Source organism: Leptonychotes weddellii, chromosome 8 (genome assembly GCF_054177405.1).
Source record: "Leptonychotes weddellii isolate Sample4059 chromosome 8, ASM5417740v2, whole genome shotgun sequence".
Classification (NCBI taxonomy): domain Eukaryota; kingdom Metazoa; phylum Chordata; class Mammalia; order Carnivora; family Phocidae; genus Leptonychotes; species Leptonychotes weddellii.
In genome coordinates this window covers 99,095,499-99,111,631 of record NC_138376.1, presented here as the reverse complement: position 1 = coordinate 99,111,631, position 16,133 = coordinate 99,095,499, and the positions used below count along the sequence as shown (strand labels likewise).

The window sequence follows — 16,133 nt, the reverse complement described above, 5'->3', positions numbered from 1 at the left end:
GGATTTTGTTGTAATTAAGTAGTATTGGACTTTGTTCTGGCATGCAGTTAATTTACTTGGAACAAGTTGATTTCTTTTTGCTTTCAAGATTTGTTAGGGTGAATTTAGAGCAGCCTGTAATCTTGGGCTAATTTAACCCTTCTACTAAGACAATACTCTGTGAATACTTTACCTGACGTCTTCCCCACTATGAAGATGGTTCATTTTAGGTGGTGGGAAAATGAACTATTACCAGCTCTGTGTTACCTCCAGGAATTGTTTCTCTTGCTACTTTTTGGTATTTCTTTTACCAGCCTTAGGTGGTGTTCTCCCATCCAACTCAATACTGAGCCAGGCTGGAGGTCTTATACTTTTACAGATCTCTCCCTCTGTGTCTCTCTGTGTATCTGTCTCTCTCTCTCTCCCTCTCTCTCCCCATATCCCTTTTCTCCAATATCCTGTCCCACAGTTCTAGCCTCCTTGACCTCTAGTCTCCATCTTTCAGACCCTGATGTTTGGGTTTTCCCTCTAAGCAGTTGGAACTGTACCCAGGCAATAATCTGGGATAATCGTAAGCTTTACTTCATTTATTTCTCTTTTCTCATAGATCACAGACCCTATATTATTTGTTGTCTAGTTTCTAAAAATTGTTGTTTCACATTTTTTCTCAAGTTTTCTTGTTTAAGGCAGGTGGGTAAATTGAGATTCTATTATTCAATTATTGTCAGAAGCAAAAATTCCAATGTATTATTTTTGATAAGCTTTTTTAGAATGATTTTTGAAATTATAGCTCTTGCTTCAACCAGAAGTTATTTTTATGTATAATGTGAGGTAGGGATGCAAAGATTTTTTTCTTCTCTCTGTCTTTGGATAACTGATGTAGAGTAGCATTTATTATATACTCTATCCTACCATTATTATCTACAAAGTCTGTTTTGTCAAAAATCAAGTATCCATAGAATAGTTCTGGGCTGTTTTCTCAGTTCCATTTTTTTTTTTTTAAGATTTATTTATTTACTTGGGGGGGAGCACACCCAGGGGGGGAGGGGCTTAGGGAGAGGAAGAGAGGGACTCCTCAAGCAGACTCCCTGTTCGGCAGGATCCAACACAGGGCTTGATCTAACAACCCTGAGATCATGACCTGATGCTCAGCCAACTGAGTCACCCAGGTTCCACTCTCAGTTCCATTTCATCTATTTTGTATTTTTATCTTTTTTCACACCAATATCCTTGTGTCTTTTTTTTTTTTAAAGATTTTATTTATTTATTTGACAGAGAGAGACACAGCGAGAGAGGGAACACAAGCAGGGGGAGTAGGAGAGGGAGAAGCAGGCTTCCCTATGGATCAGGGAGCCCGATGCGGGGCTTGATCCCAGGACTCTGGGATCATGACCTGAGCGGAAGGCAGACGCTTAATGACTGAGCCACCCAGGCGCCCCTATCCTTGTGTCTTAATTATTATATCTTTTTAAAATAAGTCCTAAGTCTTTATAGCAGATAAGTTTTGATTAAAAACCTATCTCCAGTTTTTGTTTTAGAATTTCCTTGAATTATTCTTAGTCCTTTGCTTTTCCATATAAATTTAATCATTGGTACTTTTACTATTTATTGCTATTATAAAGGACTAATTGTAAAAGTATTTTTAAACTGATTTTTGTTGATGTAAAGAAATACGATTGACTTTCATAAATTAATTTTGTATACAGTTCCCCTTTTGATTCACTAACTAATATTTTATCTTTTGAGTTCACAAAACAGATAATCCTATCATCTACAAATGGTGGTTTTATTCCATCCCTTCCAATCTCCGTATCTTTTATTTCCTATCTTACTGCACCGCCTAGATCTTCTAGTACAATGTTGAATAAAAGTGATCATAGTGAAAATTGTTTCATGTTTGTGATCTTTCAAGGGGCACCTGGGTGGCTCAGTTAAGCGTCTGCCTTCTGCTCAGGTCATGATCCCAGGGTGCTGGGATTGAGCCCCGCATCTGGCTCCCTGCTCCACGGGAAGCCTGCTTCTCCCTCTTCCACTCCCCCTGCTTGTGTTCCCTCTCTCGCTGTGTCTCTCTCTGTCAAATAAATAAATAAAATCTTAAAAAAAAAAAGTCTTTCAAAATTTTATATTAAATATTTGCTATTCCTTTTTGTGTACTCTTCATCAGTTAAAGAAGTGCCTTTCCAATTATAGTTTGCAAATTTTTAAAAAACATCACGAATCATTATTTAATTTTGCCTATTTACATTTCTGCATCAACTGAGATCAATCATTTCATTTTTCTCTCTCTTTTAGTCAGTCAATATGGCCAATTACTTAAACTGATTTTCTGATATTAAACCAACCTGAACTCTTATGACAAAAGCAATTTGGCCAATTTTGTTTTGCCATTTTTATACATTACAAATTCAGACTGGTTATGCTTTGTTTAGGATCTATTTTCATGAGTGACTTTGGATAGGGATTTCCTTTTCATATCTCTCTTGAAGGTTTGATATCAAGCATATTGAGTCACATAAAATTACTCAAGGAGTAATCCCCATGATTCTGTTCTCTAGAAAATTTGTATAAGATTGATTCCTTTTTTTAAATTTGAATAGTCATTGAAATCACCTGTAAACAAAATAGACCTAGTGGTCTCTTACTGGGAAGATTTCCTTGACTACTGATTGAATTGTTCTAATGTTCATATGACTTTCAGGTTTTTTCCCCTTGAATCAGGGCTATTAATTTTTATTTTCCTAGACATTTACTTATTTTTACAAGTAAATTTATTGTGTGTAAAGTTTTCATGATTTTCCTTATTTTTTTCTGAAGTAATTTTAGTTATGTCCATATTTACATTTTAAAGTCTTATGTATATCTTTACCCACTTTTTTTTTTTCTATTAATCTTGCTAGAGCTTTGTAATTCTTTTAAAAACAAGTTTTTGGATTTGTGGCCTCTCTATTGATATCTGTTTTCTATTTCATTAATTTGCATTTATATAAACTCATATCTTTATTGTTTCCTTTCTTATGCTTCCCTTTGGATAAGCTGCTCAAGCATTTCTATTCCAAAGCCAAATGCCTTACAAGTACTAATAAACATAACGGAATGAAAAAATAACTAGTAGAAAAGGGCTAGACACATCTGGATTCCAATCTTGACTGCCTTACTAGTTGGGATATCTTGGCTTATCAGCTGCTAACCTTGGTCATGTATCTTAAGATATATGAAAACATAAATTCACAAGTTGACTATTTTAGGTGACATGTTTTGTGCAGAACCTGTATAACCATTACCTCCCTTGACCTGACCAGTAAACGCCTACCAATGTAGCCCTAGATTACTTTTGTTGGCAACCATATCCCAAAGTTAACTGAGATTGATATTACTGTTTAGTAAACTCCTTAATTTTTCCCACCAAATTGCTGTTAAACTGAATGCTCCCCTATCTGGTACATATTCAGTTGCTCAATTGTAAAAACTGATCTTTGTCCCCATTGCACTCCATTAGAAGGTACTGCAAACAAAATGAGTCATATGAATATTAAAACACTCTTTTATGTAATAATTTACAATGTTAGAATTAGTACTTTATATATTTAATCAGGAAAAATATCAAGATACTGTTAAGATAAGGTTAGGTAAGTTTGAGAGATATGTATGTTTGACCTTGAGTCCTTGTAGGTGGGATAATTTTGCATAGTAGACTTTACCGTAGCTATGGGCAACAAGTGAGTTCTTGGCTTTTTTTTTTTTTTTTTGAAATAAATATATTTCTTCATGTACCCCTAACAATTCATTCGGTTAGTTCTAGGTAGCAAATCTTCTTGATCCTACTTCATTACCAAATCATTCTTAACGAGATCTGATTTATTAAATAAAAATTCAATCACAGTTGATTTGTCCTATTTACATTTTTGACCATGCCATTCTCCACATACACAATACCTTCTTAATTAATCCACTTAATCCAAGACTTGAATTGGAGGAAGGTAAGGATGAGGGATCGGGTTTGACCTTTACTTTTGAATAATTACAAGTCACAAATACACATTCTGCTGTCGAGAGGAGAGGGGATCATGCTTATCAGTTTTTAATTTTTTTCATCATGTTTGAAATCATTTCTCAACCCTGACATAAATCCTAAGTCAAGAGTCATTTCTGAACAAACTAATCAAACCTACTTCCGTTGTTGTTGTTAAGCATGGAGCATTAATCACAAAGTATTTGTTGAGCTCCTTTTATGTGCCAAGAACGAGCCTGTCCTGTGAATCTCAAACATCAATCTCCTTCAAACCCACAGTTTCAACTTGAGATCTGAGAGACAGAACTGAAAGTCAAGCAAGCACAACAGAGAAGAACCAGAGATTACTTTTGGAAGCCAGATGATATTTTGTCAGCAGACTCATAATGTGCATCTTAAACTAGGCTATAGGTACTCTTGGCAATGACATGAAACAATTTAAAAGCTCCCTAAGTTGGAAACAGAAAAAAACAATGTAATGTTGTAGAAAATAAGCATTGTTCGCTAAAGAACAAATCACATAAGATTAATTTAATAATGTTCAGAGACAGGATTGTAAAACTTAATGGTAATGCGGGAACAGTAGACAAGCCACGCCAGATTCTCAGGGAACTTTACTGATGTGGAGAGAATTGGTTTTGGAAGCTGCATTATTTCAGACCACTAGGGTAACCTTAAGTAAATTACTATTTCCATGTTCCAGTAGGACTTAGTTTACTAAAGTAGTGAATTATTCCAACTCTGAAATACCCAAACTGTTTCTGAATAGCTGTAGCTTGTAGCAAATCAGCAGGACGTTGTCCTCTAGTTCTTTCCATTCCTGCCTAGCCCCAAGCTTAAACCAATGCCCTACAACCAGGTGTTAACACTTGCCAAGCATTCTGAAAAACGCAATGCTGCCTAGTACAACCCTGTAGGTGCCTGACTTAATCCTCTTTGACTCTCTTGAGTGAGGGGTGGGAGGAATTAACACTGGATAGTGCCAACTGTGCTAAATAATCACCCACAGGTGAGGGAAAAAATTTTTTTTTCAAGATTGTTATTGAGGAATTAATTCATAATGGAGATTGTGGAAATATTTAGATGGGCAGTATATAAAACTGTTTCTTAGGATAAGAAATACTCCCTTGCTAAATTGGCGAGTGTGCTTGAGTTTTCTCACGATCGGGTGGACCTCTATGTCAGCAAAGTGTATCCCATGTGAGAGCAGTTTCATTATTTGGAGTCAGGTTCCTAAAAAAAGGAAGAATGCCATGTGGCATCTTCATTATAACAGAATATGCACAGCACATCTCCCTTCTGTTATAAGGAGCCTTATAACCAAGTCATTTGGAAAATGTTTGAAAATTGGTTATACAAATATTTAGCAAAGCTAATAGCATCCCATAAATATTTTTTTTGACTTAGGAATTAACACTAAAAAAGCAGAGGAGGGATGATATACCCACAGCCTCCTGGTCATGGATGTAAATGAAATTCAGTATCAAAGCAGATGCACTAGTTTCTTGATATACTACTTCTGTCAGATTCTGGCAATGGCTCTGATTTGAACAGCAATTACTGGTAAAGAATTTAGCCTCAACTATTTAGAAAAAGTGGCTTTATTGAATTTACAAACAAGGCCCTACAATTTTCCATTTCCTTAGCAAGATATTAAATCAACCAAGCTAAGCATGTCATCATGACTATAATTTACGTGATGTGACATGGCAGTTAAGATGTACTGTGGTAATTTGTGAGAGCTTGCAGTATTATTGTAGTATCAAAAATTTATATGGTTCAGTTATTAAAGCAAATTGTTTCATTCATACTGAGATATCTGACAGTAAACCACCAAGGGCTTCCACATTACATTAAAAAATGTCTTCCATATTCAAACAATTTGCACACCCTGTTACCATTATTTTGTTCACTGAGTGGAAATTGAAGCACAGGGAAGCAGAGCTTTTTGATGTGAAAATGATCTGTGGGGGGATATGAAGTGCTTCATTGTGGGTGGTTATTAAGAAAAAGCTCAGCCAGGATAAAGGAAGTTATCTTTGGGCACCAACAACTATGAACAGGATGTCCAAATTCTTTGCTCTGGTGCTATTTAATATCCCATTTGCTTGCTTTCCTTATGTCAGTTTGATTTTCAGCCAACAGAAAGAAAAAGCATATGACCAAAGAAAAAATATGGAAAATGCCATAAAGAATATTCTACTATAAGCTATTCTTAAATAAATTTCACCATTGTAAGAAAAATAAGACCTTTGAAATGCATCCAATTTTGACCCAAGGCTCCTCTCTGAACTCAGAGCAGGGGCAAAAAATTTGACAGTTTAGATATTTATTTATTTTTTCCACAATTTTAAGCTGTAGACAGTCAAGTCTTATGTGCTATTTTAGTGTTGTTGGGAATACAGGAGCTTCCAAAATAGAACAGTATAGAATGACTTCTTGCTATAAAAGGCCTTGCAAATACAAGTTTAATTGGATTTTTATTACAGCTGTAGAATTTTATGCCATACACACTGTCTCTTTTAAAGTACATATTCGTTGAAAAACGGATTTTATTCATTAACACATTTTTCATAATAGCATTTAGAAGTCTGCTAAAAATAAGAAACTGGCCACTAGTTAAATTTTTTTTTCTTAATCAGCTAAAACCACCAGTTCCCATTCACTGAATAAGATGTGAACTACTTTTTTCTTTCTTAATACTCATACGCCATGCAAGAGAACCACTTACAATAAATATATTTTGTTTGTTTAATCAATGAAGATTTCTTCAAAAGCAACACTATATTCTTAGAGATGAAAACTCAGAGGCTTACATAGCATCAATTTGCTAAGGGAGTTTTCTGTCACCGTTACAGTTTCTGGTGTGATTAGGTGATTTAACTATCAGCTGATAAGATACTAACTTTTGCAGAACAAGCAGAACGTTTAGAATTACTATGCCAAATTTGGTTTCCAACAAATTCTTCGGCAAAGTAAAATAATAAAATAAAATAAAATAAAATAAAATAATAAAACCCATGGTCCCTATCTAGATAGAGTTCATCCACAAAAGAAAAAAATAAATAAAAAACAAAAAACACCTGCATGTCTGAAGCTGCTACATTTGTTTATCTGTGTATGTTTTTCTATATGTATGAGTGGGCTTTAAAACAAACGTGTTTTCAATCTGGCATTTCTTTTAGGGTAGTTTTCTTTTTGAGCTCCAGGAAATATGTTGTTTGCATAAGCTTCATGGCAAGCATTAAGTCAGTTATATAATAAATTTCATTTCCAATTAACATTCATACAAGGTAGAAAAATTAGCTGTCTTGAATATCAGCTTTGAAATAAAATAGAAACAGATGCAGAAAATTTCAGTAAGTATCCTACCACAGACAACTCTAGAAAAACAGCGATTTCAAGTAAACACAACACAGTTTCTTCCAATATTTATCATTTGTTTCACAAAAATATCTTCAAGGTTTTGCAAAACTATCCTAGAGTCTTCATCAGTGTATTCATTCATTCAAAAAGTTAGCATAAAAATGACTTAGAAACTACTCCCCCCCACCCAAAAAAAAAAGTTAGCATAGAACACCAACTATGTAAAGTTGTATATTAGGGATGCTATAGACCATTAACTTTTGGTATACGTACTTACCCAGGGGGCCTTGAAGAAACATCCAACTTAAACTGATTTAGTTGCTTCTGGCCGCCCAACGCATCATGAATTCGTTCTGACCGTTCTTTAAAAAAGTACTTAATAAAACCCATTCTTTGTATTGATCCGCTAAAGCGAAGTAGCAAGAAGCCAGCACTGTGTGGACTTACTTTGTTTCCCAAATAGGGAGCTGGTGCACTCCAGTAGTAGCCCTCTGGCAAGGCACGGTGGGATTCCTCACTGCTGATGCTGATCTGCTGGGGTGGGTCTAAGTCATCCTGCTGGGGAGCCACTTGAACATGGCCAGAGATGTCCGTCAGGTACCAGCCACGCATGTCTTGTATCTTCAAGAAAACACACCATCATCTTACTTATGAAAAACAAAACCAAAAACCACCTCCAACTCTCTTTCCTATTCTGTATAGTGTCCACTTTTTGGAAATTAAAAAAAATAAATATTAAAGTTTAGAAAAACAGGAGAGCTGTGGAAAATGTGAAACTTATCGTATGTACTCATTATAGATTCTCATTGTGTTCTTGTTGATTCTAGGAGTTTGGATAGTAATATGTAGTAATCTGTTTTTATTGATCCAGTACTTTTTAAGAAGTTATAACTCCAAATACTTCTTTCTTAAAAATAGAAATGTGTTCAAGTTACACAATGATTATAATGTTGATAAATTATCAGATAGTTGGGCTCTAAATTGCATGTATTTCATTCCACTAATAATTTCTTGTTGCTTAGAGGAAAAATAATTTCAAAAGGTTTTATGTATATATTTGTAAAACACAGGAAAAGAAATAAAATATGCAAGCGCCTGAAAGGTACCTTTTAATTCAGCATTTCTACCCATTCCACTTAATTAAATTTCAGTTTTGAGGCTTAAGGACATTTGAATCCATCAGCCTGTTGCTATGGCCACAGCTCACAGTGCTATACCTAGTCCATCCCATGGGGTTCGAAGTGTTGTAGGAATTCATAGCCTAGATCCTTGGCCCAGAAAAGGAAGGATCCTTAAAGGAAAAATTAGGAAAACACATGATGATTTGCTTTTCCATCTTTAGACTCCAGCCGGGAGAGGGCATACAGCTACAATTCTAATTTAGACTGCCCTACCTAGTTGGGACAAGATACTGAGGTTTGTGGCTACCAGGGGCCCACTTAGATGTGTGTGAGTGGCTTGGTGTTGTAGGTGATGGGGAGCAGAATAGTGGTGGTGATAATCTGTGGATGACATATTTTTAAATTTTTTTTTCATGTAGAGGTCATTTGATTCTCCATCTCCCAAAGCTGTAGAATTGCTGGGACTAGACCTTAAGATATATGTTACTCCTCTCTCTTCTTTCTAACATCATCCCTCAGGGATGCTAAGACAGCGCAGTGAGATTCAGAGGAAGTTCATTCCAGAAGTCTTACCAGAATGCAAATATCAGTTGGACCTAATTGCTGAAAACCAAGACTAAATGCCACTTCTGCTCTTCTGCTGACCATGGAACTTTGATGTTAATGGAACAGTTTAGAGGGTGGGGTGAAACTCTACAAACAGGAGGAGGAAGTGGGCTAGATGTCTAATTGCTGTTGGTTCTATGCAATCTGTTCTGAAAGCAATACATTTAATAGTGTATAGATTTCAATTTAAACATGCGAGTACAATCAGAAACTACTTATGAAATTATAGACTTGACATAAAAGCAACACAGGCAGAAGAGAATATTTGGTAGTTGTGTTAAGGATTACTTACCTGATTAAAGTTGAAGCGGTGTTTGGAAGGTAGTTTACTGCAAAAGTGTGCTTGGTAAAGCACAAATCTGGTCCTATCACTCCCCTGCTAAGATACCCCAGTGGCTCTCCAAGGATAAGAATCCAACTTAGCATTTGCAACCCCATATGGTAGAGTTTCTCATTCCCCACCCCGCCTTCCCCGGGCTTCTCTTTCTCCAGCTTGCGTTCTGCTACCCTGTAGTCTTAAGAGCTGTCATACAGGCTATTTGAAATTCCTTGAGGGTCCCATTTTCCTCTCATACGTCCTCTGTCAGGACACAAACCACAGTCTGTGCAGAGTTGAAAAGGCAATGGGGAGCAATTCTTCTTAATTTGTACACCAAAAATATTGGTGAATGGAATACACAACTCTTCATATCATATCTGATGCTTTCTCGATTGAATCATATGCCCTTGGGGCTATAATCACAATAATCCCATTGCTGCTTCACACAGTAATCATGGACACTGAAAAGACTAATATTTACTACTTCTAAGAGATTCCAGGCTCCACATTGCTACAAATAAAACCTTCAAGTCTTTGATCAAAAATACACAAATAGCATTTGAAAGAAAAATCCATCCCTTCTTCATGATAATGGTAAGTAGAAACTTACTACCAGAAAACCATTTTAAAGAACCATTGTTCTTACGAAAGAACAATGGAGCAGTGTACAGAATGAAAAGGCTATTGCTTACATGGCCATAGGTCCAGTAGGAGCTCTGACATCTGTCTGAAACCCCGGAACAGAAACACTCGTCACAACCTTTATGATTATCCTCTTGCAAATTGAAGAAGCCGGCTTTACAGCGACTGCAGTCCCCACCTTCAACATTCTCCTACAAACAGAAAGAGAGATGCTCTTCAAGATAAAGAACTGTTTCTATCTAGTTCCATGAAAGGAAAATATACACTGGATCTTCTTCATTTTACCCCTCAACCATATTTAAAGGATAATGATATTTTTAAAAATCTGCTCAAAAAGCTCTTTATTAAGCTTTCTCCTTTCTAGCCACACTGATGCGAAAGGATATTGGATACCAATCTACTGTCATAAAAGCTACAGTTTTGATCTTCATGTATGTCAAGAGTGTGGAGTAAACACCATGATAAATACAGCAGTGAGTTACACTGAGGAAAATGGACGCAGTCTGGTTCACCATTCTCTGTTGTTGAAATACTTCCTCTTAGAACACATGATATATGACAAAATTAGAGAATTAAACTCATGGATGTGTAACAGCATGTTAATATTATACAGATGGCAAGATGCTTTCCACATTACATATTAAAAATGCATACACTTGGGGCCAGCATGAGAACCTGACAGGGAGAGAAACTGGAGTAAATGGCCATAGATTTCCTTGATGCAACTAAGCAGAAAAAGAGGAAAGTTTTTTCTTGGTTAATTTTCACAGTGTTTTCTTTAATACATTGGTGTAGCCAGTTAATCATATAGTAATAATATGGGAAAAATAAATCTCGTGCAGTGATTGCTCTCCAGATTGGTATCATTAATCCTAGTCCCAACATACTGAAAAATTATTTGTTTATAGATGGGCCTATACCGTGGACTCGGGCCAGGGAAAGCTGATTATCTGATGAAAAACTGGGAAGGCTGTAGTCTCTCAATTTAAAGAACAGTTAATCTTAACTAATAACTTCTAAATGAAGGCTCCTTTCTTTCTAGAAACAGATTCTCAGTATTCCCTACACCTGCATTTGCTCCACATTTTTTCTCTTCCTTGAATTCCTTCATCACCTTAATTCTGAAGCTTTCCTTCTCCTTATAGAACCTCTCTCAGCTGTGTTCCCATCATCCTTTGTACATTGCTCTATTATAACCACCAAAAAAGCATAGCTATATCTTCTGAGATTGTTCTCTCCAGTTATATACCATAATCTATTCAGAGGTAGCAACCTTGTCTTAACCTTTATAGTTCCTAGAAAATACTGGCATTCCTGGTACAACATTGAGCACTAGCTAAACCAAATTTTACTAAGTTTAAATGAATTTCTTTTTTTTTTTTAAAGATTTATTTATTTATTGAGTGAGTGAGTGAGTGAGTGAGTGAGTTAGTGAGCGAGCACAAGCAGAGTGAGAGAGAAGCAGACTCCCTGCTGAGCAGGGAGCCCGACTGGGGCTTGATCCCAGGACCCCGGGATCATGACCTGAGCCAAAGGCTGCCGTCTGACTGAGCCACCCAGATGCCCCAGTGAACTTCTTGGTGGTTGTGCTTTTCACCCACAGCAAAGTACTATGCATATAGTAGATGTTTAATATATCTATTTTTTGAATAAATCAAGACTGGGCAGAAGATAGGGTTGATAAGATCTGAGAACATAGGAGAAAAATAGGAGAGAGAACAAGAGTGTGAAAAAAATGGCAAGATTTGTAAGAATAAACAAATAAAGAGGTTCTGCTTGTATCTGAGAGAATAATTTATTTGAAATTAACTTTTTGACTCTTAATTTGTATGACCCACTTAAGACCACAATCACTTCTATATTGTGGGGAACCCATACAAAGGGGTGTCTCCTGGCCTGTTTCACATGTCAAATTTTAGCATCCTGATATATATATACAAATTGAATTATTGCCACAGACATTCTTGCTAGTTTTTATTTCTAAGGCAGATTTCAGATATTTTCAGATGATAAATGTCAGGAAAACTAATCAAAACTAATTTCAGACCTATGGTGACAAATAACTCCCCAAAGCCCTGAAGTTGGGAGGATCCTCAGAAGAGTATACAGGCAGAAAAGATGAAACACCTCTATAATTATAGTTTAGCTTATCCCACTGAGGACACAATACAGCTGTTCTGTAGACTGTGCTCTTATGCACTTGGTCTAATCTACTTTTCATTTACTCTAATTTGAAAGTTCATAATACTACTTTTCTGAGATTCAGACTGAGTTCAACAATTTGAAATTTTTAGACATTACATTTTCCTTATCTCTGTTTTAGCCTGATAATATAACCTTGAAAAAATATGATTAAATGATTTCAATATTCAATTAATTAGTAACCTGAGGCAACACATTTGAGTAGGAATTCTAGGGACTCTAAAGATGGATAGGTCGGGGCGCCTGGGTGGCTCAGTCGTTAAGCATCTGCCTTCGGCTCAGGTCATGATCCCAGGGTCCTGGGATCAAGTCCCACATCAGGCTCCCTGCTCGGCAGGAAGCCTGCTTCTCGCTCTCCCACTCCCCCTGCTTGTGTTCCTGCTCTCGCTCTCTCTCTCTCTGTCAAATAAATAAATAAAATCTTTAAAAAAAAAAAAAAGATGGATAGGTCAAGGTCTCTGTCTTTAAAAGTCAACATCTAGAGCCAGGTAAAATGATATATTTACAATCCACTATAATGCAAGGTGGAATAGGATCATGAATCTGAGAAATCAATTAAATTATGGGAACACAGAGGAGGAGGGACTAATTGTGCTACAAAGCCTTGAGGAGGCTTTGGGACAGGAGTGGAATTTGACCTAAATTTTGAAACCTGGTTTAAAAATTCAACCTGTTCGACGAGATAAAATGAGAGACCCATGTTAGCAAAGAGATTGGAAACAAGAAATAATTCAAAGAGTGGAAGATTCATTCGTTATTTATTCTTTCAAAACAGACGCACTGAGTATTTCCTGTATGCTAGGGTCTGCACTTGGTACTTGGCTTCCAGTGTCTCTGCCCTCACATAATGAACTTTCAAGGCTACTCTGAGATATGGATCTTTTCTCTTAGGAATTGGTAAATCATTACAGGTCATTCAGCAGGAGGTAAACCAAAAGAACTATACTTGATTCACCTAAGTTGGTAGGAACAGGTAAAATGTCAACTAAGAAAGGCAAGACACTGGTACAAAGAACTCTTTCATCACCATATGGTGCAGTAAAGGGTTAATTCAATAGCCGGGGAATGCTCAAACCCTACATATTCTAAACTGAAAAGACCATCCCTTGACCAGCTCCTGGGAGATAACCTATAAGCCCTTGGAATATTCTGCTTGATAAAAATGTCTTTGTATACCTGGGGCCAGGGGTCACACCAGACAGTTTATGCTAACAATGCCATTTATGGTGAATGTCTAGTTTTGTCTACCTGGGTTCCTGAGTCACAATGTATCAGTTTGATCTCTGGGGGACCTGGAGACTGGTCAGTCATATAAGAGCTTCATACCTAAATGACTGACCTCCCAATAAAAAATCCTGAATAGCAAGACTTGGGTGAGTTTCCTTGGTTGGCAATACTTCATAAGTGTTGTCATACGTTGTTGCTGGAGAAATAAATACTTTCTGTATGATTCTGTTGGGAGAGGATAACTGGAAGTTTGCACTTGGTCTCTTCTAGACAATTCCCTATGCACCTTTGTCTTTGCTGATTCTTTCCCCATAATAAACCATTACTTGAGTACAACAAATTTTCAGAATTCTGTGAATCCTTCTCACACACCATGAGTAAACACACTCAACACACTGTGGTAAAGATAATAGGATGTTTATACCTATAAAAACAGGTTACCCAAAGTGATAGCTTTGCTTTGTTTTTTGTGACAATCTTCAAACCAAAACATTTTAGACCTTTTTATAGGTCTTCAAGCTAATCCTATTCTACATCCCCATGCTCACTTCAACCCTCCTCACAAGTAATGATCAATTTCTACAAGATTTTCATAGACCTTACACATGATTGCATAGCATGTCAGCTTCATGCCACAACTTTAAGTTTCTAGACTCCTACTTATTTAGTCCTGAGTCTGCACCATATTTTTTTCTTTAGTGAGTGGTAGCTAGGTTCATTGGATTGAAAAGTGCTTGGTTCTGATTTTTCTCAGGTTCTACAACAGACAAATACTAAGCCAAAACTAAATAGCAAATATGGTGGATATAGCACCAACTTATATATCTGTCTTCATGGCCTAACTAAAAGGGCCTTTTGAGGCTGACAGGAGATGAATTGAAGATAGAATCTTTTTAGAACACTAGAACTCTGCTTTCTGGTCATGTCTCAACTTGTAGAGAATTAGTTAGTTATAGCCGGTTCTACTTCCTTCCTCCTTTTCCAATCTCCCTTGAGAGTATATCTAAGTAATTTCTTATTTAAGGATTGTGTTTCCAAAGTTTTCTTTCAAATGATATTAGCTTCAAAACAGTGAAAACATCACAGTTTGGTATTTAATATATTTTAGAGTGGCACAATTCAAACACAAAGGCATAGTGTTCCAGGACTTATATTGAACCTTTGTAGAGACAAGTTCCCCACCTTCTACTAGATTGCTAACATAGACAATCTTGGCAGCTTGGTTCTCAATTCTTTTTATGGGTTCCAAGGTACATAATTGCTTTTTCAAAACTTCTTTGTGGTTCATCAACAATGCCATACATGAAGCGGCTATGATTATATTCCTGAATCATTTTTGGAAGACCGTTTTGATATGAATTTTTGATTTGCAGATTGAGAGTGAATCTTCTGCTTTATGGGTAAGTTCCTTGAGCAATTTAATTTACTATGCTGTCAGTATCGAATTATTAATAAAATCTATGTTATTTTTCACTATTCCCTTATTTGCTATTATTACTCATTTATCAAATCATAGGTGATATACTACACATAAAGCAATATGCAAGATGCCTGAGGGAATATAAAAATGTTCAGGAGGATTATGGCAAAGGAAGTAAGAGTATGGACAAGTAAGTATACTACAAGGCAGAAGGAAGTAACTGTCCCTAAAGGGTTACTGAGGACATGCTGTGAGTCAGACACCAGATTTCATCTCCAGAGTCCTCCATGCCTCTGCAGGAAAAATAAGACAGAAAAATAAGACAGGTGTCAAAGTAACTGATCCTAAATATCTAATAATGGTGAGTTTGCAAATTCCAGCCCAAATGTTATTTTAGTCATGAGATTTCTCTCTCCTTTAGCTATCATTCTATTACCTCTTTGTACTGATCAACTTCAAAAAGTGTTAATATATAATTAATAAAATTTTTAAAAGTTGTTCTGTTTTTTTAAACAAAAGGGGGGGTCTAATTTATTCTCTCTCAGCATTCAAATGGACAGCTCGTCAATCCAGTAATTTTAATATTTTACTTATTTAGAATTCTAATATAATTCAATAGATTTTTTTTTTGTAATTTACAAATTTACTGATCATTTTTACACCTAAGCCCATGAAATAGGTAATTTCTAGAACACTCCCAACTTCCACTCTAGAGATTAATATTCCCTTATATCACCATATTTTCTTAAAACCAAATATTCCACTTTCTTGGTTTCTCAACCATCATTCTAGTTGATTAAAATAATTAAATAGCAACTAATAATAGTCAACCACTTTTCCATGGTAAATAATTAATCTGTGTAACAAATATTTTTATTCTTATATCTGCTGATGATAAACAGTGTCTCTTCACTTTAGACCAGTGCTTCCCAGCCTAGTTTTTATTTTCAAGCCCCTAAGGAGCCAATTTCATTACCTTTTTCTTTTTTTCATAATCATCCTCACCATGAAATCTTCATTCCACAGATATAGTCTGTGTACAGATACACTGTGTGAATATGTTTGCCGTACCGTATATGTAAAATGAAAATGGCATTTTCACCCCTCTTAGAACCAATGTTCACCCCCTTAGGGAGAAATGCATGCTTTAGATACATATTTAGCTGAGTAGGTAAGTAGATATGTTGTGGCCAATCCTACAAAATATTTATAATAACTGCCTTTCTCCTTTGGTAGTCTTTT

General features: G+C 36.1%; 1 protein-coding gene across 1 annotated transcript in view; it reads right to left on the bottom strand.

Moving 5' to 3' along the window:
• Positions 1-16,133, bottom strand: part of LAMA2 (laminin subunit alpha 2) — a 576,425-nt gene that overhangs the window by 316,793 nt on the left and 243,499 nt on the right. Inside the window, exons 11-12 of the mRNA XM_081828983.1 lie at positions 10,093-10,233; positions 7,802-7,975 (exon numbers count right to left, since the gene is read on the bottom strand). Coding sequence (XP_081685109.1) covers positions 7,802-7,975; positions 10,093-10,233 — 315 coding nt within the window. The remainder of the gene's footprint in view (positions 1-7,801; positions 7,976-10,092; positions 10,234-16,133) is intronic.